The sequence below is a fragment of the Saccopteryx leptura genome, chromosome 2 (genome assembly GCF_036850995.1).
Source record: "Saccopteryx leptura isolate mSacLep1 chromosome 2, mSacLep1_pri_phased_curated, whole genome shotgun sequence".
In the NCBI taxonomy this organism is placed as follows: domain Eukaryota; kingdom Metazoa; phylum Chordata; class Mammalia; order Chiroptera; family Emballonuridae; genus Saccopteryx; species Saccopteryx leptura.
Genome location: NC_089504.1, coordinates 362069487 through 362097074, shown reverse-complemented (window position 1 = coordinate 362097074; position 27588 = coordinate 362069487). Strand labels below are relative to the sequence as shown.

At 51.0% G+C, this 27588-nt stretch overlaps 1 protein-coding gene across 5 annotated transcripts in view; it reads right to left on the bottom strand.

Moving 5' to 3' along the window:
• Positions 1 to 27588, bottom strand: part of MYOCD (myocardin) — an 89299-nt gene that overhangs the window by 23965 nt on the left and 37746 nt on the right. For 3 of the 5 annotated variants that reach the window (XM_066364905.1, XM_066364908.1, XM_066364909.1), the window contains exons 3-7: positions 23525 to 23580; positions 23023 to 23098; positions 20190 to 20351; positions 9790 to 9965; positions 6211 to 6336 (exon numbers count right to left, since the gene is read on the bottom strand). In XM_066364905.1, the coding sequence (XP_066221002.1) occupies positions 6211 to 6336; positions 9790 to 9965; positions 20190 to 20351; positions 23023 to 23098; positions 23525 to 23580 (596 nt within the window). The remainder of the gene's footprint in view (positions 1 to 6210; positions 6337 to 9789; positions 9966 to 20189; positions 20352 to 23022; positions 23099 to 23524; positions 23581 to 27588) is intronic. The other 2 variants (XM_066364906.1, XM_066364907.1) reach the window with 2 other exon arrangements.

Here is a 27588-nt window from a genome sequence, read left to right as displayed (position 1 = left end):
TACATATACATATCCTATATCAGTATGCACATATATATGTATGTATATCAGTACATATACATATTGCATATCAGTACGCATATATACATGATATACTCATGGTATATCCTATATCAGTATACGTATATATACAGATATCAGTACATATACATATCTATATCAGTACGCATATATATATACGGATATCTATACATATACATATCTATATCAGTACACATATATACACAGATATCAGTACATATACATATCATATATTGGTACACACACATATATATGCGTATCAGTACATATACATATCTATATCAATACACATATATACACAGATATCAGTACATATACATATCGCATATCAGTATGCATATATATACGTATATCAGTACATATATGTGTGTATACATATATATAAATCATATATCGGTACATATACCTATCGTATATCAGTACGCATATATATACGGATATTAGTATGTATGCATATCGTATATCAGTACGCATATATATACAGATATTAGTATGTATACCTATCATATATCAGTACACATATATATACGAATATTAGTATGTATGTATATCGTATATCAGTACGCACATATACACCATATACCCATGGTATGTCATATATCAGTATGCATATATATACAGATATTAGTATGTATGCATATCGTATATCAGTACGCATATATACACAATATACCCATGGTGTGTCATATATCAGTATGCATATATATACGGATATTAGTATGTATGCATATCGTGTATCAGTACGCATATATATACCATATACCCATGGTATGTCATATATCAGTATGCATATATACACGATATACCCATGGTATGTCATATATCAGTATGCATATATACACGATATACCCATGGTATGTCATATATCAGTATGCATATATACACGATATACCCATGGTATGTCATATATCAGTATGCATATATACACGATATACCCATGGTATGTCATATATCAGTATGCGTTTCCCTTTATGGCTGAATAATACTTCTTTGTACGGATATGTCACGTGTTCACCCATTCTTCAGTTGATGGACACCTGGGTTCGTTTAAAAACTTTTAACTGTTATGAATAGTGTTGCTGTGAAAGTGTTTATATGAACACTGTTTTCAGTGCTCTTGGGAAAATATCTAGGAGGGGACTTACTGGGTCATACATGTGGATGAAAATAAAAAGTTTTAATCAGTCAAGATGCGGCCAGGAACTGGGCCTGACAAGCTCAGGGAAAGCCTACACAGGGGCCTTGTGAACTCACGGAAGTACTAAGGTAAACACAGGATGGTCTAGAGCAGGGGTCCCCAAACTTTTTACACAGGGGACCAGTTCACTGTCCCTCAGACCATTGGAGGGCCGGACTATAAAAAAAACTATGAACAAATCCCTATGCACACTGCACATATCTTATTTTAAAGTAAAAAAACAAAACGGGAACAAATACAATATTTAAAATGAAGAACAAGTAAATTTAAATCAACAAACTGACCAGTATTTCAATGGGAACTATGGGCCTGCTTTTAGCTAATGAGATGGTCAGTGTGCTCCTCTCACTGACCACCAATGAAAGAGGTGCCCCTTCTGGAAGTGCGGCGGGGGCTGGATAAATGGACTCAGGGGGCCGCATGTGGCCCGCGGGCCGTAGTTTGGGGACCCCTGGTCTAGTCAGTGCTGGTCAACCACTAGTGGTAGTCAACCTGGTCCCTACCGCCCACTAGGGGGCGCTCCAGCTTTCATGGTGGGTGGTAGCGGAGCAACCAAAGTATAAATATAAAGATAGATTTAACTAGGCCCTGGCCAGTTGGCTCAGTGGTAGAGCGTTGGCCTGGCGTGTGGAAGTTCCGGGTTCGATTCCCGGCCAGGGCACACAGGAGAGGCGCCCATCTGCTTCTCCACCCCTCCCCCTCTCCTTCCTCTCTGTCTCTCTCTTCCCCTCCCACAGACGAGGCTCCATTGGAGCAAAAGATGGCCTGGGCGCTGGGGATGGCTCCTTGGCCTCTGCCCCAGGTGCTAGAGTGGCTCTGGTCGCGACAGAGCGATGCCCCGATGGGCAGAGCATCGCCCCCTGGTGGGCGTGCTGGGTGGATCCCGGCCGGGCGCATGCGGGAGTCTGTCTGACTGCCTCCCCGTTTCTAGCTTCAGAAAAATACAAAAAAAAAAAAAAAAAAAGATAGATTTAACTATAGTAAGTTGTTTTATAAAGATTTATTCTGCCAAACTTAGCGAAAATCTGACACGAAGTACTTGGTAAGTAATTATTATTATATGCTTTAACTTGCGGTAACTCTGCCTTATAAATTTTATAAAGTAAAATGACTTCCCTACTTTATAAATCACCATGACTGTGGAACTGGTGGGTGGTTAGAAAATGTTACTACTAACAGAGATACAACAGTGGGCAGTAGGTATAACAAGGTGGACTACCCCTGCTCTAGATCAAATCTTTCTCACTAAAAGTGGTTTATGGTGGGTAGTCACGTCCTAGGGAGTTATTTTCTATCTGAACAAAGATGGGATGTTTGCTTTGAAGCCTGTCTGTTGCCTTCGGCATCTGCAATAATGTCCCTGATCACATGCCTTTGAGGTGTGGGGTGCTCTTCTTTCTCTGGCCCCTCAGGGCGGGCATCCTACCACAGCAGGAACCAACAACCCCTTTCACTGTTATTATCATCATGTTGATTAACTGGCCTGTCCTTAGCCTCCCTCTGAGAGAGAGGTTTTTCAGGGTAAACATTGCACTTTCATCCCATCCCAGAGATTTCCCCTGTTTGCCTTTTCCCGCCTCCCTCATTTATCACCAATCAATTTCATGTGACCCTTCTGTCTTCCCCTTTAATTCTGATGGATCAATAAGTGCTGAGACCGCCATTTTCCGGAGCGTTTTCCTCAATCTGGTGAGACTTTGCTTCCCGGCAGTTGTCAACAGTTTGGCTCAAACCAACTCATAAGAAATTCTTACTCAGGTTTGGAAGTTTGTTTTCTTTTGTTGACATACAGTAATTCTATAGTTAATGTGCTGAGGAGCCTCTACGGTCCCCATCGTGGGTGGAAAGCCATCTTCCATTCCCACCAGCAACGTACGCACGCTCCCATCTGCACGTCCCCACTGGCCGTCGCGACTTCCCGTGCTTTGGGCATCGCCACTTCGGTCGGTGGATGGGATTTGATAGGGTGGTGGTTTTGGCTAGTGTTTTCCTGAGGATGAGTGGCACTGAGCACCTTTTAGTGTGATTATTGGCAATTTCTTTATCTTTGAAGAAATGTCTAGTCCAGTTTTGGGGGGCACATTTTTCTTACTTGCTCAAAAGACTCTACGGGGTGTTGGTGGTTGTGACACCAGCTAGACTCCAGGCTCCTTGAGGGTGGGAATCATGTTTGATTCGGTTCTGATGTGCCCCCTGTGGGTCAAATAAGTTTGTAAATATGATATATATGTTTGCTCGCTTATAGTTTGCATTGGGTGTGGGGGACAGGCTGTAAGCAGGCAGGGTCGTTGTGGCCTAAGGCTTAGTTTTAAGACTAAGCTTTCTCCTCACACCCTTGACTGTTGCATGATGTGGGGTGGTGCACTCTCGTGAGGAATCCCATTATGCCTCAGATAAGTGACTTTGTATCAGAGACTTCCTTGTTTGTATATTGGATTAAAGGTTTCGATTTCTACACTATAAAATGGAGCAGACCGGGAGCTTGCTCTCTCTTGGTTCTGAGACTGACAATAGAGAGGAGAGCAGAGAAAGGCCACGTGGAAGAGAGGAGAAGCAGCCAAGGCAGTGGAGTGCTGAAGGAGAAGCCAGTTTGTGCAGTTTGTACAGACAGAAGGAGATGGGAACAGAGGTGAATTAGGCTGGTAATTCTAGAAAACTCGGATAAGTCAGTGGCTTTGGGAACTCTGAATGGAAAGGGAAGTGTTTTCTCACTGTGTGTATTTCTTGCCTACTGGGTGCAAGCTAGGATTAAAGCTAATGGCTCACCAGTTCTTGGCTCCATTGTTTCATTACCGTCTGTCCGAATCTAATGTGAACCTGCACGGGCCAGGCGGCTGTGATGGTGGCCGTGGTTACTGGCTTTACACCCCCCCTCTTGGAGCCTGCATTGATAACACCTTCCTCTAGGTGGGAGGTCTCACAGTTTTCAGAGTATTCCCGTGCGTCCCCTCCGTGGCTTCACGTGACTCTTATGCAGTCAACAAGGCAGAGATGCTGTCCCAAGCTCGGTCACCTCCTCCTCTGAGAAGCCCTCTAGTACCCTCTTAATTCAGAGAGGATGGATACTTAACCACGAGACTTCACGGGCCTTGACAAATTGGGAGGGATGTCAGCTCCTCACACAAACAACAGGTCTCACTGTATCAGCTGGGTCTCTGTCCTGCTCTTTATAAAAACTGACCTGTCCTTCCTCCGGGGAGACTGTGACATTCTCTCGGCACATGGAGGTTGAAGGCCTCGCTCATTTGAACTATGAAATTTCAAATAACTTTGGTAGGAATGTTAATAAAATGTCCCTGTACATCACATTGGAACTGAGGTGAATCGTCCCCTCCTTCCGCCTGCGATGAACAAACCCCACCGATGGTCACATCGTCTCAAAGCTGTTGAGCTGAGTGAATGGGAAGTGAGGTTTAAGGGATGGCAGTGGGGGTGGAGGGGGCTGTGCTGGGCAGCCCTACTGCCCGCCGGCCCCTCCAGCATACGCGGCCCTACTGCCCGCCGACCCCTCCCGTGTACGCGGCCCTACTGCCCGCCGGCCCCTCCCGCGTGTGCGGCCCTACTGCCCGCCGGCCCCTCCCGCGTACGCGGCCCTACTGCCTGCCCGCCGGCCCCTCCCGCGTGTGCGGCCCCACTGCCCGCTGGCCCCTCCCGCGTACGCGGCCCTACTGCCCGCCGGCCCCTCCCGCGTGTGCAGTGAAAGAGACTATGGCACCATTATTTCAATATTAATTCTCACTCAGTTTGCAATTACTAAAAAAAGATTGCATGCCTGACCAGGCAGTGGTGCAGTGGATAGGGCGCCAGCCTGGGAAGCTGAGGACCCAGGTTCGAGACCCCAAGGTCACCAGCTTCAACAGCTGGGGTGTGAGGTCGCCGGCTTGAGCATGGGATCATAGACATGACCCCATGGTCGCTGGCTTGAGCAAGGGGTCACTGGCTTGTGTAAGGGGTCACTCTGCTCTGCTGTAGCCCCCCCCCAATCAAGGCACACATGAGAAAGCAATTAATGAACAACTAAAGGAGCTGCAACTATGAGTTGATGCTTCTCATCTCTTCTTTCCTGTCTGTCCCTGTCTCTCTCTCTCTCTCTAAATAAACAAAGAAACATTTCTGTACTCAGTAAGCAGTGGTCTTAGAGGTGAGGAGGCACAATCCCAAACCAATCAGAAGTTTTCGAAGATAAATGTGATAAGGAAGAGGCTACATGACCACCACCAGGCAGCTGATTGAGGAGAGCGCCCGGTGAACTGTTAGGCACAATACTGAGATACTTAACTGACAACTGCGCCGTGAGGCATGTTCACCTGCTTTTCCACACGGAGCCTGCTTCACCTGCTTTTCCACATGGAGCCTGCTTCACCTGCTTTTCCACACGGAGCCTGCTTCACCTGCTTTTCCACACGGAGCCTGCTTCACCTGCTTTTCCACACGGAGCCTGCTTCACCTGCTTTCCCACACGGAGCCTGCTTCACCTGCTTTTCCACACGGAGCCTGCTTCACCTGCTTTTCCACACGGAGCCTGCTTCACCTGCTTTTCCACACGGAGCCTGCTTCACCTGCTTTCCCACACGGAGCCTGCTTCACCTGCTTTCCCACACGGAGCCTGGCTGGAACACACAGGTCTTACTGGTGCCAGGTCTCCTACATCTTAAGCTAATTCTGTGTGCAATACCCACTGCCGTGTCTCTCTCCAGGATGAACTTACGAAGTCTTTGCCATCAGGGACATACTGCCTGAGCTGTGATCCCAAAGAACGGCAAACACCTTGTTCTCTCCTCTGCTGTGCTGCATAGATGCTGGGATCCTGGCCCCTGTGCACTGATGGCCCCTCGCCCAAGTCTCGTCACGCCACGCTCCCAGTGGACCAAACCCACACAGGGGTCTGGGTGGCTCCGCTCACGACACCAGACCTGACTGGGAGAGCGGTGCTCAGGCCGGCTCTGTGAGCGAGGGCTCGGGCCGGCGCTCGGGGGCTGGCCCGTCCGTACCTTGACAGCAGCGTGCCCGGGGTTGGGGGGGCTGAGGGGGCCCAGCGCCTGCTTCCCTGAGTCTGCCAGGTGGCTGGGCTGTGAGATCGGGTCATTCCTGTCAGTTTCCGAGCCAGCAGTTAGATCCTGAAATCCAAAACGTGGCATTAGTAAGAAGTAAGCGTAAACACCGTGTGGCCGAGGAGGGTGAGAGCAGAGAGCAGCCTCCGCCCACACGGAGCGGCTGCTTTAACCCTCGCTTCGTGGCCAAGCGCACGGACGGCTGCTTCCTCCAGGAGCAGGGGTCCTATGGACAGGTGTCACTTGTCAACCAGTCGAGGACGTTTTGAGGGGAGAGAGGGGTCATTATCAAGATCATTCCTCCAGATAAGCCTAGAACTGCCCTGTCTCTTCTTGGCAAACTGGGACATCCCGTCACCCTGCGTGCGTGTTTCTCCTGCCTGTGACCAGGTTCGCCTGTTGGACTTGATTATGGGAGTGACAAAGAAAGGACGAGGGAGGAGTGGGTGTACAGGAACTGGGGGGACGCCTAAGACACAAAAGCTAGATGACAGGGTGTTAGCAGATAGAGGGACTGTGTGTGTGTGTGCTTGTGTATGTGTGTATATGTATCTCTGTGTATACATGCGTTTATGTGTGCATGTGTGTGTTCTGTGTATAACAGTACCTCTGTGCGTGTGTGTACACATATATATGTAGGTATATATGTGTATATGTATGTGCAGATATGTGTACGTGTTCTGTGTGTGCATGTAATGTGTGTGCATCTGTGGTGTGTCTGTGTATATATAGGTGTATTTTGTGTGTATCTCTGTCTACATATGTGTATTTATGTGCACTTGTGCATGCACAGGTATATGTGTGTGTCTGTATGTGCAGATATGTGTACATGCTCTGTGTATGTACATGTAATATATGTGTGTGTGCATTTGTGGTGTGTCTGTGTGTATATATGTGTATTTGGTGTGTATCTCTGTGTACATGTGTATTTATGTGCACATATGTGTATGTGTGTGCATGCGTGAGTGCGTGCAGCATCAGGCCGACCTCTGTGAGAGGCATGTTTCTGTACGCAGAGGCCTTGGAAGGAAAGACAATGACCCCCTCTCCCTTTCCTTCATACCTGCGCTGTGACTTTGACAAACGGGGGCAGGGGGCAGCTCATGGTCTCCCCGGGGGCTGCTCTGCCCTCCCCCGAGCCCGGCCACCTGCGGGCTCTCTAGGACCCATTCCTCTCAGAGCCTCCGTGTCCTTCCCTGTCCCACGCAGCTGCTGGGTAAGACCACGACGTGCCCTCTGCACTCTGCCTGGCATTGCTCGTTCGGTGCCTTCCTTCCCCCCACCCCGCGAGGGTGAGGCAGGAACATAACTCGTCTTCTCCTCAAACCCCACTTGGATCAGGAGCTGAGGAATTCGCTGTCAGGTAAACAGCACCATGGTCTGGCACACTGTGTTATCGGAGGTGTGCTCCGGCTGCAGCGACCAGCTGGGGCACAGGGGAAGGGGCACCACTTTGCTTGTGGCCTCTTGCACAATCGCTGTGTAGGATTTCAGCTCTGCCTTTTGTGTCTGCCCTTCACTCCCCTCCCACATTCTCTCTCTGCCGGCAGCCTTGGCTTTGCTCCGATGGAGGAGTGAAGCAGGGCGTGACAGTGACCCGTAAGGAGTGAGCAGGGCGTGACAGTGACCTGTAAGGAGCACAGGTTTGGAAAACGGGGCCCTGGATGAAATCACCAAACGGTCCCTGATAATCCATATGGTGCTTGACAGTGTTAGAACGTATTTTTCAAATGTAACGTCCAGTTTCAATCCCCAGACTGATTCCTGGGAGGCCAGGAAGGGTCAATGCTGGCCAAAGGGCAGGGGCTGATGGTCTGGAGAGTTCTCTCCACGGTCGGCATGTAGTAAAACCAGGGGTGGAAGACTCCCACCTCCTGTGGGGGGGGCCCCCACGCCTGCTCCCAGGGCTCCGTGGGGACCAGTGCGCTGGCTGAGGACAGTCTCATTGGGCCTGGTGGCTTCCAGAGGTGGCTGCTGCAGGGGCTGGGGGAGTGTGCTGTGTCCCTGGAGACCAGGCAGCCCCTCAGCCTCACAGACCTCCCCCCTCCTCCTCTGTCCAGTCCGAGGTCAGGGATACCCGCCCGGAGGGCGCGCACCTAGAGTGGCTCGGGCCTGCTGTTAATAATCGCTATTGTTCTTTACAAGGTGCTTTTCTTTTTAAAGCAATATTTGCAATATACATTCTCCTGATTTGAAGAGTTTGTGGATTTATCCAGAAAGAGGCGAGTGCCGTGCTTGGTTCGGGGCTGGAAGTGGATCCGGCTGCGGTTTGACGGGCTGAAATCTGCTAAAGCCAGAACCCACGCGGGGCGCCCTGTCCCGTAACCTCCGCGCCCTCTAGTGACTGCTCGGTGCCTGGAAGACTGGGATTTGGACCCGGTCCCGCTCTGTCTGTCTGTCTGTCTGCCCCATGCTGCCTGGAGATTGTTGGGGGGGTCACCCCATCTCAGCAGACTGGGGTTTGGACCGGGTCCCACTCTGTCTGTCTGTCTGTCTGCCACATGCTGCCTGGAGATTGTTGGGGGGGGTCACCCCATCTCAGCAGACTGGGGTTTGGACCCAGTCCCACTCTGTCTGTCTGTCTGTCTGCCACATGCTGCCTGGAGATTGTTGGGGGGGGGTCACCCCATCTCAGCAGACTGGGGTTTGGACCCGGTCCCACTCTGTCTGTCTGTCTGTCTGCCACATGCTGCCTGGAGATTGTTGGGGGGGGGTCACCCCATCTCAGCAGACTGGGGTTTGGTCCCGCTCTGTCTGTCTGTCTGTCTGCCACATGCTGCCTGGAGATTGTTGGGGGGGTCACCCCACCTCAGTGGACTGGGGTTTGGACCCGGTCCCACTCTGTCTGTCTGTCTGTCTGCCACATGCTGCCTGGAGATTGTTGGGGGGGTCACCCCACCTCAGTGGACTGGGGTTTGGACCCGGTCCCACTCTGTCTGTCTGTCTGTCTGCCACATGCTGCCTGGAGATTGTTGGGGGGGGTCACCCCATCTCAGCGAACTGGGGTTTGGACCCGGTCCCGCTCTGTCTGTCTATCTGTCTGTCTGCCACATGCTGCCTGGAGATTGTTGGGGGGGTCACCCCATCTCAGCGGACTGGGGTTTGGACCCAGTCCCGCTCTGTCTGTCTGTCTGTCTGTCTGCCACATGCTGCCTGGAGATTGTTGGGGGAGAGGTCACCCCATCTCAGCGAACCTCCTTTTTGCTTTGTCAACATGGAGATAAAAGGCATCTACTTGGCAGAGCAGGTGCTTCAAAAGTCAGTCTGAGGTCACCGTCCTGGGGATTCTCCCACAAGGTTTTCTGGAGGTTTCTACCATGACCCACAGAACCCTGAACCGAAAAGGTATCTCCGAACCTCAAAGCAAAGCCTATGGCGGCAGCATGGATTTGAAGACGGTGATGAAATGACGAACGGAGGAGATGTGGTCTGTTTACCTGGGTGGCCTCCGGGGGACCCGGAGATGTGGTCTGTTTACCTGGGTGGCCTCCGGGGGACCCGGAGATGTGGTCTGTTTACCTGGGTGGCCTCCGGGGGACCCGGCACCGGGGTCTCCGCAGCCTTCGGGTCGGGCGGGGATCTCGCCGGGCCCTGCGGGTCGTCACCGCGACTATGGTCTGGAGAGAGCCCTTCGCTGCCGCTGTCCTCCTCAAAGGCAAATGCGTCTGCTGACTTGGAGAAGCTCACCTGGTTACCTGCGGGAGGACAATCCGAGACCGGGTCAGCGGCCCATTGAAGGGCTTTGTGAAAAACGTCCGTGTGTCCCCCCCGCATCAACCCCGATGAGGGTCAGCTAGCTCCTTGCTCCGATCCCAGTTCTAAGTAGGAGTAAAAATCATTACTTGGCTTCTCTTCTATTTACTCCGTATGGGAGCTTGTGTTTGTGAGAGTGACAATGTACTTGTTAAACTCTATTTTCGGGTTTATCCATTCTTGAACGTTTCGACATGGACTCGCATCTTTCTGAAACCAGGGGGGAGGAAGGAAGGAGAGGGGACCAGGGGGTGCAGAACGAGGCCAGCGGAGGAAGCCACAGGAGAGCGCCCCATCGCCCCCAGCTCCACGGTGAGAGACACGACTGAGATGACAGCGTGTCACCTGCACCATCTTCGGGGATCAAGCCATACGCACGGAGCAAGCTAGGATGGCCACCAAGGTGAAGTTCCTAAGTGTCATTACCAGCTAATGTCACCAGGGTGCCTCGCAGCCTAGCCAACTAACGCCCATCTGTTTAGAAAAGCCGCGGGGGTGTCTCAGAAATGTCAGGGTGATCTAAAGTGTGTGTTTACTATGTGGGTTTTCTTTCCATTCTTCATACCCCTCTGCGGCTGTTTTGGGGAAAGCTCACCGGCTCACACACGCAGAGAGCCCACGTGGTCTCTGGGAGGGGGACAACCTGGAGGGAGAGCTCGTCACACCGGATGGGACGATCATGACATCCCTTACAGGCCCCTTCTGTTTCTTAATGGCTACATTTCATCTGGTGTACTATCCAAAGGCACAGTACAAAGCGGGCTGTGGCCACATCACCCCTCGGACCCCACTCCAAGGCACAGCTCTTCCACAGGAATTCGGGTGTGAGCAGGAAGTTTTCCAGTCCCGTGTTCTGCAATCACACCGACAAGAACTTTTGACTCCTGGCTCCCTGCAGATAAGAGAGGGGGGCTCGCTTTCTCCCTGCTGGCTGGAGCGGCCCCGAGGAGCTGGAAGCAACAGAACAAGTGCGGTTTGGGGCTTGTCATCGCCACCACCGCTGGCATCTGTCACGGGCCCCTCACTCAGACATCCAAGGGTCAAGTCGGGAAAGGGGCCAGACAAGGACAGGACAGGTGGAGACGCTAGCTGTCGGTCCACTGGGCAGCTGCTAACCCGGACAGGCTTGGGGACAGTATTGCTACTCCAGGGAGTCAAAGATCCTTTATGAAAGTCATCCCTGCTTTTCTATTATTTAAAAGTCATGTCTACTTCTCTTGAAAATTCATACCATATGAAGTGTCCATGATAGAATCCTACTTCCCATTAATAATTTCTTTCTTCTTCTGGATTTAATTATATATATCAAGACATATACACACGGATTTAAAAAGCATTTCATCCGGACAGGACTGAGTGAAAGATCCTGTTCTGAAATGTACTCTTTTCCCTCTACAGTGTTTCCTGGAGATTTTTCCACGTGAGCACATAGAGATCTTCCTCAATGAAAATCATCATCATTGTTATTATTATTATTATTATTTTGTGGCCTCTGGTTTCTAACAAGCACGATGTGCAGGGTCAGAATATGCCAACAGACGCATGGAGGACCGACCGCGCAGGCGCTGCCCAGGCTCAAAGGTCCGGCCGTGGGGGGCCCCCGCCAATCCTCACTCCCCCCGCGCCCCACGTGGTCGGGATTTGTGGTTGCCAGGGCGGGGCGACCAGGAAAGGGCAGAGAGCCCACGCCCAGCGGCGCACCCTGTGGGCGAAGGAAGCCGTGACCAGGGGCGGGTCGCCGAGAGCACGCGGTGGCGGATGACGCCGCCTTGGGGATGACGTGCGCGCGCGCTCGGTGTTCAGTCTGGTCAATGAGACGCTGGATTCTGGAGTCACACCGACACGGTTTGTCTCTTGCTTCAACCAGTTCAGTGGCAAAGTGATTGCGGGCGAGTCATTCCACCCCATGGAGCCTCAGTGTCTCCATCTATAGGAACCGTAACAATGACAGCGACCTCTCGGGGTTTTGAGGATGCACGTAACAACACACGTAGAGCGTGTTCTATGTTATTTGCACGTTCCCTGCTGAGCAAGCCCTCAGTCATTTTGGGCTGCTATCATTGTTGTGACTGTTTTTTTGGTTAGGAGTGTCCACTTGTCTCAAGTTTACCGTTTTCAAAATAAGAAAAGAGACCACCCAGGAGGCAGTTGATCCCTGCGGTCAGCTTTGCGAGGGTTGGCACAACACCAGAGACAGAGAGACTGGTTTGTCCTGAGTGGTTCGTTCTGGGAAAGCAGAGACAGACTTTCCCCAGAGCGCAGGAAGAGTGTCACACGAAAGGAGTGTCACATTCCTCCTCCTCCCTGGCTCAAACCAGACCCATGTGCAGAGAGGGACAGAGGTCAGCTTATCTGGCTGCCTCTGGAACAACTGCGTCTATCAGCTCCGTGCTGCGAGCCGGCCCCTGCTCCAATCTCCCCTGGTGCGGGGCTCTCCGGGAGTGGTGTGCACTGGCTATTGTCCCCAGAGACACTTCAGGCGGTGTGATGACAAGGACCCGCTTTGGGAAGCCCTGATATCATCTCCCAGCTATGCTCATGGGGCTGGCTCTGAGCGCGGGCCCCTTGGGGGCCTCGGCCTGGTGACTCTTAGCTTTCCTTCTCCCTCTTGGGAGTGATTAGATGAATGAGTCAGTTGTACTTTCCTCTGCGTAAACATTTAAAATTCCGAGATTAGAGTGAGATAGTAGGAGTCCTAGTTACCTTTCTGCTGGGCCCGTCCCAAGGGCTGGAAACAGTGAAGTGGAATGTGGGAATGGACCTAGCTTGCTTATCTGCTCACAAGTCCGAGCTATTTTAATTCATGGGCCGACCCTCTCCTAACTTCCTCCTGGAACAGACTGGGGCAAAATCCGTTTCCCGAAGGAGAAGGCTGTTCTGCGAAAGTAAAGGCAGTTTCAACGTGGCTCTTGCCCGGAGACAGTTCGATACACTGATGATCCCATCGTCTGTGGAAGATGGGTTGTATTGTCCTGTGAAGACAGAACCCACTGCCCGGGTAGGTGATCAGATGCCTTCATTATAGAAATAGATGTCAGTGGAGTGGACGCTTGAAAGAAGAAAGATCCCGCCTGACCTGTGGTGGCGCAGTGGATAAAGCATCGACCTGGAAATGCTGAGGTCGCCGGTTCGAAACCCTGGGCTTGCCTGGTCAAGGCACATATGGGAGTTGATGCTTCCAGCTCCTCCCCCCTTCTCTCTCTCTCCTCTTTCTCCTTCTCTGTCTCTCTCTCTCTCCCTCTCTCTGTCCTCTCTAAAAATGAATAAATAAAAAATTTTAAAAAAAAGAAAGAAAAAAAAAAAAAGAAAGAAGAAAGATTCCTTTAGATTCCTGGCTAGACATTTGCCTTAAGTCTCTCAACATATCCTGTTCCTAGGACTACATGAATTGGGAAAAAGAGTTAACTTTCTTTTTAGCATTTGATTTTAGCTCTTGGGAATAATTCTGTAGGGACCAAGAACACCAGGGACATAAGGGGAGCTGAGCAGTGTGTCTAGCTTCCCCTCTCCGGGAGCCCCCCCCCCCCACTCCAGGGCTCCTTCCCAGACTCCCAGCTGCCAGCCCCACGTGGGCAGGCCCTGCCCACTCTCACGGCGGTCTGTGATCACCGCAGTGGGCAGCGAAGGCCAACACCGGGATGGCCACCTTCTCTCAGGCTCCAGCCGCCAGCCCCACGTGGGCAGGCCCTGCCCACTCTCACGGCGGTCTGTGATCACCGCAGTGGGCAGCGAAGGCCAACACCGGGATGGCCACCTTCTCTCAGGCTCCAGCCGCCAGCCCCACATGGGCAGGCCCTGCCCACTCTCACGGCGGTCTGTGATCACCGCAGTGGACAGCGAAGGCCAACACCAGGACGCTTTCTCTCAGGCCTAGCTGAACTTCCCTTCTTTCCACTCCTGTTCCTCCCAAAGCGACCAGCTCCCTGAGGCTCTTTCCTTTCTTTTCTCTTAAAAACATTTTTTATTGATTGATTTTAGAGAGAGGAGAGAGAAGAGAGAGAGAAAGAGGGGGAAGAAGCAAGAAGCATCAACTCGTAGTAGTTGCTCCCTGTATGTGCCTTGACCAGGCAAGCCTGGGGTTTCAAACCAGCGTCCTCAGCGTTCCAGGTGGACGCTTGACTGAGCCACCATAGGTCAGGCCTGGATTCTCTTTATCCCACCCCTTTTCCGGAATCTTCCTCAGAAAGGTATTTTTCATGTATGCCTCACTGTATTTCTGCCTCCCCCCTCAAAAAAAATAATTTGCACTTTGAAAATCATTTTTCCGAGAATGATCGATTTTTGTCCGCGAGAATGTTACAGGAAAGCAAACCTTTCCTTTTTATGCCTAAGCAACAACTCTGCCGTCCAGCCTGTTGTCTCCCTGCCTTACAACTCAACCACAAGAAAAGTGTCAAGACTTCCAGAGTCTCCGACAACGACTGGATTCTTAGGAACCACGATTTTGTTCTGTTGTGTTTTATCACCAAGTCTGAGCCCTGGGGACACAGGTCAGCAGGGACTAGTGCAGGGTCTTTCGGAAATGTACATGACAATCATGAACGGACGACTTCTGGGCCGGCCCTCGTGGACTAAGACATGTTGCTTTCCTGTGCCGAAGGGTTATGGTGATAAATAACTCATCCACCTGTCATCATGAGGCTGTGTATTGTGAATCAGAGGTTTGATGATAATTATTATTTTGTTTTTTCAAAAAGCAGCTGAGAAGCTGACTTGGGGATTCAGGGGGGGGGGTTGGGGGGGGGGAGCCTGGCTCGATCTAAGGAAACGATCAGGACCCCTGAGAGCAGGGGCTTGTCTGTGTGTGCAGAACACCAGAATGGTTCTACTGTTTGAGGAGTTGGGAAAGCGAGCTGGGGTTCTGTCTGACTCAAGCAGAAACCAGGACTCCGGGCAATAGACAGCTTCCTTCGCAGCTAAGGTGTGCTCCTATCAAGCCGAGAAAAGACTGAGATGACTAGAGAGAGAATGAACAAGCTTGGAGTAAAATCCCCAGGGCACTCATAAGAATCTAGAGGTCACTAAGTCATGTTGACCCGCCCAGAACCTGAGAAAGGCCACGCTCAACTCAGGCGTTGTCTCTGTTCTCGTAAATCAGCACTCCCATGGAACATCCTACTTGCTGCAGTCAGTGTCCTGGCCGGAGAGAGGGTGTCTGTGAGTGCTTTTCTATGAAGGAAGGACAGGGAGTCAGGTGCACACTCTGAGATGCAGCCCCCACTGCATGGAGGTCAAATCAGAAAGCCCCTGATTCCTCCACGTGACGTCATTTCTAGCATACGAGCCCTGTTTCCTCCGGCCGGACTCTGCAAACTTCTACCTGGCTCAGGAGACCCACTCTGCAGGCTGGAAGCGGGACTGGCGGCCGGCTCCATACAGGAGAGGGACGTTGCTGGGAAGACACTTGCTGCCTCCTTCCAGCCGGCTGCAGGAGGGAGGTGACATCTGGGAGTGAGAGGGAAAATCCCAGAGCGAGAACTGGTTCTGTCAAAAAATACGCTTCCCTGCATTGGGGGAGAGGTTCTAGATGGTTTGATCTTAGGATTCAAGAACAGTTGGCCTTTTAGTAAAACCCAGAGGGGCCAAGACAATGGCTGAGTTTTCCCACTCAGAGCTTGGCAGGGACACAGAAGCGCAGCTGCAGAGGGCCGGGGAATGTAAACACGGCGGAGAGGCACTCCGCACGGGGGTGAGAGGGGGCCGGGGGGGGGGGGGGTAGGGGATACACAGACGCCCGGGGAACAGTACACAGGAAGCCTCAACCCTGAGTCACCGCTTCATCAAGGGGACGAGATCACAAGCACCACAAGGGACAGGGAGGTGGCCCGGGTCATCGTCACGACAGGAAGGCCATGCCGTCTCTACAGCTGGTCTCTGAGCGACCCCCTCTGTCTCTGTGCCATTTCAGGTGCTGACGTCCCCTTGCCCATGGACACTCAGGCACATCGAAAGACAGCCACGGATGAGGCTGGCGCACGGGCTGCTACAGGTGCTCCCGTTTTCCATTACGGGTGCCACTTCCAGATTCTCCTCGGATTGGATCAACCTCCATCCTCCACCTCTTCCAATAGCCGTTCCTCTCTTTGGTTTTCACAGAATCCCTGCCTCCATCCTAAATGTTGTGTGAGAGCCTTGTCTCAACCCTCTTCCCTTTCTCTACATCAGGGGTCCCCAAACTTTTTACACAGGGGGCCAGTTCACTGTCCCTCAGACCGTTGGAGGGCCGGACTATAAAAAAAACTATGAACAAATCCCTATGCACACTGCACATATCTTATTTTAAAGTAAAAAAACAAAATGGGAACAAATACAATATTTAAAATAAAGATCAAGTAAATTTAAATCAACTAACTGACCAGTATTTCAATGGGAACTGTGCTCCTCTCACTGACCACCAATGAAAGAGGTGTTTCTTCTGGAAGTACGGCGGGGGCCGGATAAATGGCCTCTGGGGGTCGCATGCGGCCCGCGGGCTGTAGTTTGGGGACCCCTGCTCTACATCCTCCATTCCCCCCAACGCCCCGCTAGCGGGCACTCTTGAGTCTTCTGTACCCTATACTGCTTCTGTTTTTTTTTACACTTATCATCTCTTATCATGATTCATAATTATTGATTTTGTTTATTGGTTATGTCTCCCCGCTAGAATATAAGGTGTAAGAGCAAAAATCTTCGCATGTTTTGTTCACTGAACTATCCCGAGCACTTAGAATAGTGTCTGACACATTGCAGATGCTCCCTCAATATTAAGAAATAAATGAATGGAAGGGCAATTTTACCTAGCCCGTTAGTTCAGATGATGACACACACTCACGTTGCCCAAGTCTACACCTCTAGACCACTGCTTGCTTTCTTCGGAATCCTAGCTTCACAGAACCCATTGCTTACTTAATCCCTGCCTACGGAGTTCTTGTGAGTGAGCCTTTCAAATCCAAGAGTTAAAACAAGAACTTGTCTTCTTTCCCCAAGTCTGCTCTTCCCCTCATAGTTCCTACCTTGAGAAATGCCTGCCATTCACCCAACTGCCCCACCCCAAGAAGAAACCGTGGTGTCGTCTTTGACCCTTCCCTTCGTCCAAATCGATATACTGGTCTACAGATGACCTAATCATGCAAAACCAATGACCTCTCAGATCCTCTTTTTTCCACACTTGAAGCCATGACTCTTCTTCAGGCTCTCATCAATCTCGTACTAAACAAGTCCGTCTGTGTCCTAACAGAGCTCTTGAACTCTGCTTCATGTCTACTGGAGCCACTTCCCGCTGCAGCTAGACAAGTTTTTCTGCGTGCAAAATCTGCACCTGTTCACACACAAGGCACAGCTCTGATACCCATTAGCGACCCTTCCAATGGCTCTCCACTGCTTGTTATTAGTATTTTAAATTATGGTTCCCCTTATTGGGTAATTATAAGAGTGCTTAATGGTCCCCCCCTTAAGTGACAAAAGAAATTTGAACCCATCTACGGCTTTTAAGAAAAATTTAAAAATGCCCTAATAACCTGACCCTGGCCACCTCTCGGTCCTTGTCATTCTCTGTCCTCTCCTTTCAGGGGTCACGTAAGCAGTCACGTGTCCCCGGATGCCTTGGCTAGGTGCACACCTGCACATTCCCACTGTGTCTCTTATCTGTTCCCTTCACAGAAATCAGCGCAAGGAGTACTGGTTTCCTCCTTCCGTGCCTCTTCTCCTGCCGGGTGTAAAAGTCCTGGAGGTCAGAAAGGAGACTAACGTGCTGGCATGTCGCTAGCTAATTCTTTACATACATTTTGAAATAGAATCCACTTTGAAAAAAAAGAAAGCACCAATGAGAAAGTCATTATGATCGTTGGGGTTTTCGAGAGGAGCAGCTGAGGCACAAGGAGATAACTCAACGGCTCTGTGGGCGAAGTGACCGAGAGTCCAGCCTTGAACCCCGTTTCTCCTTTCCTGCCTTGGAGCAGCTTCATGTCCTGCTCATTATTATTACCTCTAACAGCCCTCAGAGTTGTTGCCTCCTACCTATCTCCACCGACCGTGGCCATACTCCGGTCCGTGCCCTCCCGACTCCTTGCCGGAATGGGTGCAAGGCTGTTAACCACCCCTCTGCCTCCATTCTCCCCACCCCCGCACGTGAAGGCAGCCGACATCGTGACCCTCAGCTCTCACCACGGGGACTCACCTGCTCAACGGACTTGGCTTAACGCAAAATGAAAGGAAGTCAAAGAAAGATAAGAAACCAACCGTTTATGAACAAACTCATGAATTGCTTCTTTGTAATAATAACCACTAATAAAATAAAAAGACTTTCAGCAAGTGTAATGGAAAAGTATCTATCTTGCAAGCTACTCTTAGCAGAGGAGGGTAGAGAAACACTGCCTTAGAACATCTACTTATAGTCAAAGCTGATATTCTCTATGAGGTGAGGGCCTAGAGAAATTCCCGTTGGTGATGGGAACAAAAGAGCTCATAAAATAGAACCATAAAACCGTGCAAAACCCAAGTGAGTTCTTTCTCTTCAACAATGCTCTTAAAAATGTTTATATGCACTAAGGATTAAAATATAAAAGTCGAGCATGGAAACATTAGAAGACAGTCTAGGAGAATGACTATACCCTTGAGCTAAACATGTTTTCAACAAATAGCTTCAGAAACCACAAAGGAAAAGATGAATAGACTTAACCATATAGAAATTAAGAACTGCTTACAGGTACAATCCATTCTACACGCACACACAAAAGCCCCAGGACACAATGGTAAGAGGATGGCAGTATCGACGACAGATGGAGGGTGGTTTCCCCCCATATCAGTAGCTTTTACAAAGCAGTAAGGGAAGAAAATACCCAGCAGGGGAGAAAAAAAAAAAAAAAAGAGCAGCCATGGATCGCCAATGACACAAAAAATCACATAGAAAAATGGAATCTCACCGTAGACCAAAGAATGCAAATGAAAATGAGATCTTTGGCCGAGCATATAAAAATCAATAGTGAATTCACATGCATGGAAGAGAATGTTCAAAGAAGTGATGAGAGGTGCCCGATGGAGGCATTTCCTGCCCTAGACCTTGTCGGAGTACAGAGGGAGAAGGGGTGTGGTCGAGGAGACTGGTCCACACTCGGAGGCCCAGGGGACCCAGCATGAAGGGAGAGAGTGTGGAATGTGTTCAACCACAACGGCATGTTTCGGGGACACTGACAGGTAGCCTATTGTCTCTCTTAGAGTTGATATTTTCATATTCACGGGTTCCAAATACAAAACTCCTGTGGCCTTTGAATGGTTGGGTGATTTTAGACTGTGAGTAACACATTTAATGATAAGTGTAATAATAAACTTAGTGTTCCATACAATGTCTTCATACACACTTGTTGACCATGTGTTGAAACATTTAAATGTCTCCGGATTATTAAATATATCATCCTCAGAGCTCTTCGTGAGCATAACGGGAAGAAAGGAAGTTTGCCTGCAAGAACATGAAGTTCCCCTTTCTTCCTTCTATCATCGTGTTCCCAAGTTTTACCCCAAAACCTCTATGAGCGGATTCAGTATGATCAGGTTATTGGGGTCCATTTGCTCTCAATGGTTCAATAGGGTCTACTCTACAAGATGATTTTATACAGTTCACGAATAGAATTAATGTTTGTGTCTCCTCCTTAAGTATTTGTACAACTGTTTAGCACATATGAGTGTTGTTAAAGAGTTGTCCCGTGCTGATGTAGCTTGAACTTTGCTCTGGGAGTCTAGGAGGTAGGGAGGTACTGTTGTCTTCATCTGAGAGAGGTGAAGTAACTAGAGAGAGCCCCCACGAACAGCACGCAGCCTGGGCTCGGATTCAGCCCTTTCCGCTTTGCCAGTCCACTCCCCTCTACAAGGGGAAGGCTGCAGGTGGACACGGCTCCTCAGTGAGGCAACCTTGTCGAGCGGTTTGGAGGGTCACACCCAGTCAAGTCCTCAACCTGCGCCACCAGAACGACCTTCATCTAGGTGTCCCTGACCTTGGAAGGAGGGTGGGTGGGCGGGGATCCGTTCGTTTCTCCTAGGAGCTCTGGTTTGGGGGGGGGAGCATTCCAGACAGCAACCCTGAGTCTCACCCCGGGAGAGCCCCTCACCCAGGAGGAGAGCCCCTCACCCCCGGGGCCCCAGCATGCCCGCGGATCTCAGGGCACAGGCAAGGGGCACGCCGTCTCTTCCACTACCTTTTATGGCCTCTTTCACAGCGGAGTCCACGGGCAGGATGTTCTTCTCCACCAGCTCCAGCGGCCCCGGCCGGAGGGCGATTTTCTCGTTGAGATCATCCGCCAGCCGGGCCCTTTTCAGCTTCATTGGGGCGGTTGGAATGGACCTCTCCACTGTGGAAGCTGAGGGGGGGAAGCCCACAGGATCAGCTCTGGAACCCGAGGTTATTGTTCTTGTTTCACTTTTGCAACCAAAGCCTCGTGTCATACTGGACTGCACCATCCTGATAGTTTTGCAATCATCATCATCACCACCACCATCATCATCATCATCATCCTTTCACATTTTTAGCAACGACGACTGAACACTTCCAAAGAAAGACAGAGTCAGTGTGCAGAAAAGTTACAGAAACGTTGCCTTGTGAGGATTTCTGGAACGAATGTACAGTGTGGTGGTTCTGTGAGCCAGCCGCCCACCGGGCCCCCGTTGCCCCCTGCGCCTGAGCTGCGACGTTTGGACGCAGAGCCCTGTCTGTTTCTTGGCACAGACTGAGTCAGCAGTATACATGATCTATTATTATTATTATTATTATTATTATTATTATTATTATTATTTATAGTAGTATGATTGTTTAAAGGCTTTTATATGTGTCAATGTGATACTAACTGATTCATATATCCAAGGAAGTCGTAAAAGAAAAAAAGATTATTTTGACACAGTTATTTAATTAAACAGAGGGATTTTTAAAAAAAATTGAATGTATCCAACATGCAGTACGGTCATTTGGAGGGTGAGAAAGGTCACTAGCTGAACCCTAAGTCACCCTTGCGCTCCTTTGTCAGGGAGAGCCGGCTGAACTTGGAGGGGAACCCAGTCACCCAGGGGCCGCTCGAGTGCAGAACCTGCTGCTGAGATTCCTGACGAGGCTGCAGCTGTGCTCCCCACTGAGCAAGCTTAGAAGGTGAGACGTTTATAGACAAGCCTCTCAACCCCGATGCTCTGTTGTTTTCATCCTGCTAACCCTGGCCTGGCGTCTGACCTAGAAATCTTGATGAAGCCGAGGTCTAGGGACGCCTGTTGTTGCAACAGGCCAGGCTGGTCTAGAAGTTGTGCCTGCAAAGCCCTCGACGTGCGGGCAGGATCAGGAAACCCCTCCCTTCAAATCCTTTAATAGGTAGGCATCTTCCTTAATTATTTCTATTTATTGTGAGGGCTATTGTTTTTTCATCGCAGACTCTGACTGTAAATATAGTTTCTGTGCATGGTTTTCTTTCCCTGGATTTGATTACAAATATAGTTTTGTTTTGTTTATTTTTTTCACCACACATCATCTTGTAAGCCTTCTCTCATTAGCTCACTATTCTTTTAAAGCCTTCTTTGTAGCGGCTGCAAGGTATTTAGTTGTATGGCTGACACAGAATTTGTTCAGCTCACCCGTCACTGCTGGACACACTGCCGGACATTCCACTGTTCGCAACACTTCACTACCTAAGTCATCCCACAGCGAACATCTCTGTACCCAGATCTTTGCATGGTGGGTTAATTCCTTTAGAACAGGAGTCTCAAACTCGCGGCCCGCGGGCCGCATGTGGCCCGCCGAACAATTTGTGCAGCCCACAGACTAATCCACAAAGTTCAAAATATTTTGGATAAAATTAAGTAAGCCTAGGGGCCTACTTGTATTTTTCATTTCTCTAGCATCCTAGCTAGATATTAGCTTAGTTAACAGCAGTTGTGATGTGAACTACAGTTTCTGGTCATTTTGTGACACTGAGTAAACTGCATGTACGATTGTGCTTGTTGTACTGATTTTTTTTTTTGTTTTCAACTGCAGTGAGAAAAGTGTTGTGTAACAGTTGCCTTTTGTAGACCTAGTGCGGCCCGCCGAACGGCTGTGATCTTGCTCTGTGGCCCACATGCTGAGTTGAGTTTGAGACCCCTGCTTTAGAAGAAACGCAGGCGTATCTTGTTTTAGTGCGCTTTGCTGACTCATGCTTCATCAACACTACGTTTCTGTGTGTGTGTGTGTGTGTGTGAGAGAGAGAGAGAGAGAGAGAGAGAGAGAGAGAGAGAGAGAGAAAGGGAGAGATAGAGACAGAGAGAGACAGAGAGGACAGATAGGGACAGACAGAAAGGGAGAGATGAGAAGCATCAATTCTTCGTGGCAGCACCTTAGTTGTTCATGGATTGTTTTCTCATATGTGCTTTGACCGAGGGGGGGGGGGCTACAGCAGACCGAGTGACTCCTTACTCAAGTCAGTGACCTTGGGCTCAAGCTGGTAAGCTGTGCTCAAACCAGATGAGCCGGCGCTCAAGCTGGCGACCTCGGGGTCTCGAACCTGGGTCCTCCGCATCCCAGTCCGACCCCCTATCTGCTGCGCCACCGCCTGGTCAGGTGACACTGCCTTTCTTACAAATCGAAGGCAAGACCTTCCACTACCCAAAAGATTACAACTCACCTTATTGCAATACTTGCTTTACTGTGGGGCTCTGGGACCGAACCTGGAATGTCGCTGAGGTGTGCCTGTACTAGACATTTACTACTGGGCTGAAGGATGGACACATGTTAGAGGAATCTGACACATGTTGGATGTTCCCTGGGTGCTCAGAGAGAGCTGGAAAGTGGTGCAGCTGGGCTTGGAACCCAAGTCTGAGACCTTGGTAGCCAGTATACGGCTTCCCAATTTGATTGCGTAAATGGCCTAGAACAACTAGGGGATGGCTCAAAAGTACTCACTTCTAATGGCAGAGTGACTTTCTAAGAGGACTTAGCGATTGCACCTAGATAAAGACCTCTGGCGAAATAGCCCACATTCGGCGGGCGTCCTGGTCTCTGGTCCCAGGTGGCCTTACCTTGGAGTATGTACATATTAACCAGGTCAGCACGGTCGAACCTGCTTCTGACCTTCCGTTTCAAGGTGTCTCCAGTCTGTCGGCACAAACAGAGAATAAAATCTGTTATCAACCACATGCAGTCGAGCTCAAGCAAGAGGTCACTGGCTTGGCTGGAGCCCCCCAGGTCAAGGCACATATGAGAAAGCAATCAATGAACAACCAAGGAGCTGCAACGAAGAACGGATGCTTCTCATCGCTCTCCCTTCCTGACTGCCTGTCCCTATCTGTCCCTCTCTCTGACTCTCTCTGTCTCTGTCAAAAAAAAAAAAAATTTTTTTTTTAGCCTAGTTGATTCTATTTTCACAGTTTTTAGTTCACAGGAGTAAGCCTCCCTCCGGCACGAGGGGGTGGTTGGGTTTCTTGTAGAAATTCTACCTGCGTTAGCCAACACTTAGCGTTCAGAGACCAAAACCCTGGAGTCTAAGTTCACAGCAAGAAGGGCAGTTTGCCCCCAAATTACCTTGTCACTATCCAAATGTTTCCTTTGCTCATGGAATACAGGTGGACTTTTCAGTGCTGAAACAGAAAGACAGACAGACACGTGAGCGGGTGCCCCGCGCTGCAGTGCTGTGCGTCTGCGCGTGCGCTGTTGGAGCCGTGCACAGGACGGACGGACGCGGTCGCCGCTGTTAGCCCGCAAGCAATTGGAAAGGGCTGGCGGACACCAGCTTCCCCACAGCCAGAGGAGACAGAGGACGGTGGCGTTTAGGTCTAAAACGGGGAAGCAGCAGAGGCAGGTGCGACAGGAAGAGAAATGGTGGTGACAGGGCATTCCAAGGTCCCGGGGAAACACAAGGGGGTGCCTGTGGGGACCTGGGGACAGAAGTGACGCTCTAGTTTCAGGGGGCGGCGGGCGTAGGCTGGGGAGAGGGACACCCTCTTTGACTCTGCTCTGCCCTTAAGTGCAGGACCGGGTGGAAGCGGTCGTCTGTGGGACAGGCCCCACGTGGTAAGAAGGGACTCGTCCTCGGAGGTGGCACATTGGCTGGCCGGGGGGGGGGGGGGGGGGGACATGCGACTGGGAGTGTTGAGTGGAAGCACAGAATCAGACTTGGAGGGCTGGAAGGGACCTCGGAGGTGACGACACATGACTCCTCCCACCCTACGCAGCAGAATGGGGACATGGAGGCTGGCAGAAGTCAGGTGGCCTGGCCCAGGGTCACGCAGTGAGGGCTGTGGAGCCTAAGTCCTCTGACAACCTAACTTCTTTACAGCTGTGTGTCCAAGGTGTTCACCACCAGGGGGCACGGGTGCTGGTCAGGCACAGCCCGCAGAGCTGCTAGCGACCTCGACTGAGGCCAGCCTCCTTCCTTTCCGCCGTCCCCTGCCGGCGATCTCTCCCCTCTCCTCCTGCCGGCAATCTCTCCCCTCTCCTCCTGCCGGCAATCTCTCCCCTCTCCTCCTGACCACTCACTCAACTCTTCTGACGCAGCCCAGTAGTAGGTCGTCGGGCCGTAAAACGTGACGTTTTTTCCGCCCGTTCCTCTGGCGCCCCGGAACAGCCCCAGTCAGGAGCCACGACCACGTGTCGTTGTACGTGACGAGGTGGCTCCGAGGTTCCCAAACGGCACTGAGCATTGTCCTGTGTGAGTCTGAACAAGCTGAGGGGTCACACGGTCCGCAGCTGTAACATGACTCCAGCAGGTGTCCACTGTTAAGCTACAGGCAATGAAATGTGCTTCCAAATTGCGGCCAGGAGGCCAGGAGAAAAAACTTGGTTTTCTGGCTAGATTGTTGGCGCTTGGGGCCGTGTGTGTGTGTGTGTGTGTGTGTGTGTGTGTGTGTGTGCGCGCGCGCGCGCGTGCCCGTACCTCATTCAGTCCTTAAGATCATGCAAAGGCCCTGGCCGGTTGGCTCAGCGGTAGAGCGTCGGCCTGGCGTGCGGGGGACCCGGGTTCGATTCCCGGGCAGGGCACATAGGAGAAGCGCCCATTTGCTTCTCCACCCCCACCCCCTCCTTCCTCTCTGTCTCTCTCTTCCCCTCCCGCAGCCGAGGCTCCATTGGAGCAAAGATGGCCCGGGCGCTGGGGATGGCTCCTTGGCCTCTGCCCCAGGCGCTAGAGTGGCTCTGGTCATGGCAGAGCGACGCCCCAGAGGGGCAGAGCATCGCCCCCTGGTGGGCAGAGCGTCTCCCCTGGTGGGCGTGCCGGGTGGATCCCGGTCGGGCGCATGCAGGCGTCTGTCTGACTGTCTCTCCCCGTTTCCAGCTTCAGAAAAAATACAAAAAAAAAAAAAAAAAAAAGATCATGCAAAATCTGAGTAATTTGCAAAAGGTTGTGCTGGACACTTAGCCCTCCTGGTGGCTGACCGACTATGTTACCCTTTATTGAGGACACTGCTTGGGAAGGTCCTACGCCTGCTCCCTCTAAATCTGCCGGCCTCTCCCCAGCACTAACAATGCTACCCCCCCCCAAAAAAAAACCCGTGCAGAATGGTCCCCACTGGCTGCCTGGGCCAGTGTCCCAGAGAAGCCCCTTCTCCTCCCTTCTCCGAGCAGATGAAGAGGCTTCCCTTCTCATAGAAAACGGAAATGTGTAGCTTGAACATCACACTTCCTAGTCCACTAACACCAGTTCTTCTTGGCCGCTTTCACCCTTTAAAGGGGCTTCTGTGCCAAACATGCCCTTTCCAATGCCTCCCTCCACTCTTGTCCTGACTCGGTGGCCCTGAGACAGCGTCTGGTGGAGTGTGCCGTCCCTTTGTGATGCTCACGCATTTCCGCTGATGTGGGTCTGGCCGCCGTCCTTAGTAAGGAAGCTGGCCTCTACCTGCGTCTGATGGGCTGTGAGTTAGATTGCTGGAGCTCTGAAAGCAACTCCCGTTTCCCTAGGCAACCAGATGCCGCCCCCACCCCGGCCCCCCGCTTGATGTCCGGTGGGCCCTTTCTGGTGGATTCATACAATCTGGTTTTCACCTGTGTCCCACACGGTGGTGTTTATCTAAGCAGCTATTCTAGACGGGTGTGGTTTCATCATTTATAATCCAGAAAAGGAATTGATCTGAGTGTGGCCCGATGTGTTAAAAAGAATAACACATCCACTTCCTTAAGAACAGCCCCTCGGCCCTGGCCGGTTGGCTCAGCGGTAGAGCGTCGGCCTGGCGTGCGGGGGACCCAGGTTCGATTCCCGGCCAGGGCACATAGGAGAAGCGCCCATTTGCTTCTCCACCCCACCCCCTTCCTCTCTGTCTCTCTCTTCCCCTCCTGCAGCCAAGGCTCCATTGGAGCAGAGATGGCCCGGGCGCTGGGGATGGCTCCTTGGCCTCTGCCTCAGGCGCTAGAGTGGCTCTGGTCGCGGCAGAGCGACGCCCCGGAGGGGCAGAGCATCGCCCCCTGGTGGGCAGAGCGTTGCCCCCTGGTGAGCAGAGCGTCGCCCCTGGTGGGCGTGCCGGGTGGATCCCGGTCAGGCGCATGCGGGAGTCTGTCTGACTGTCTCTCCCCGTTTCCAGCTTCAGAAAAATACAAAAACAAAAACAAAAACAAAAACAAAAACAAACAAAAAAAAAAGAACAGCCCCTAAGGGAAGAGCGTGAAGGCATCTTGAGGTATCACTTCCATTTTGAACTCAATTGACTTTCATGGGGTTTAAGACGAGGCGGTGGAATTGATCTAATTCTTTTATCCCCGAGGCCCTGCCATTGTCTTCAGCGGGGTTATTAATTGTTCTAAGAAACGTCGCCCTCCCTGTATCTTAGCGTGTAGAGCTATATAATTCATCACTTGTGGGTGTTAACAATTCCCCTGTGAAATGATTCGCACAGCCCAGTTCTCTGATGCCAAGAGCACAGAGGTCTTCTGGAACCTTCTCACCCAGGGTGGGAGAAGCTATGTGTGTTTAGCAAGAAGGACTTGGGAAGAAAGCCAAAGAGGTCAGCGTACTCTAACCGCAAGCTGTTGTCCTCAGGGCTTACGGGCTGTCATATGGGGCACTGGCTTGAGGTCACACTGTGGAAAAATACTCTGCCACGGACATTGGCCTTTTCAGTGACTCCAAAACAATGTGGGTTATAGCCGCCGCCTCCCCTGCTCTGCACAGAGGGCCAGCAAAGCCCATGATGCACTGCCCCCCGAGCTCACTTTTCGGGCCACACATAAAAGACCTCTTTTGCTGCCAACCCTGGGAATATCAAAAGGCAAGATTTTGTATTTAGGGGACATTGACATATAAGATCGAAAAGGAGTTTGAAATTCTAAATTAGAAAAAAGAAAAACCACTAAATCAATGATTTCAAATTAAACGACAGTTGTAAATTCCATCGGCCTCACACCTAACGTGATTCCCCGCCCCTCCCCCCCGCCCCACCTGGAGGAAGATAAACCCCTTTTCACAAGGTAAGCTATGTGCTCACCTCGGGGCTCAGTGACGGGCATTTCCTAGTCCTGTCCCTATAGCTGCAGCTCACCGGGTCAGCTGTGTACACACCTTGGCTTTCTTCAAGCTCAGGAAAATAACCCAAGGTAAGAAGGGGACCCTGTGTCGCTCTACGCTGCACCCTGACAATGTCACCTGGACACCTGTCAAACAT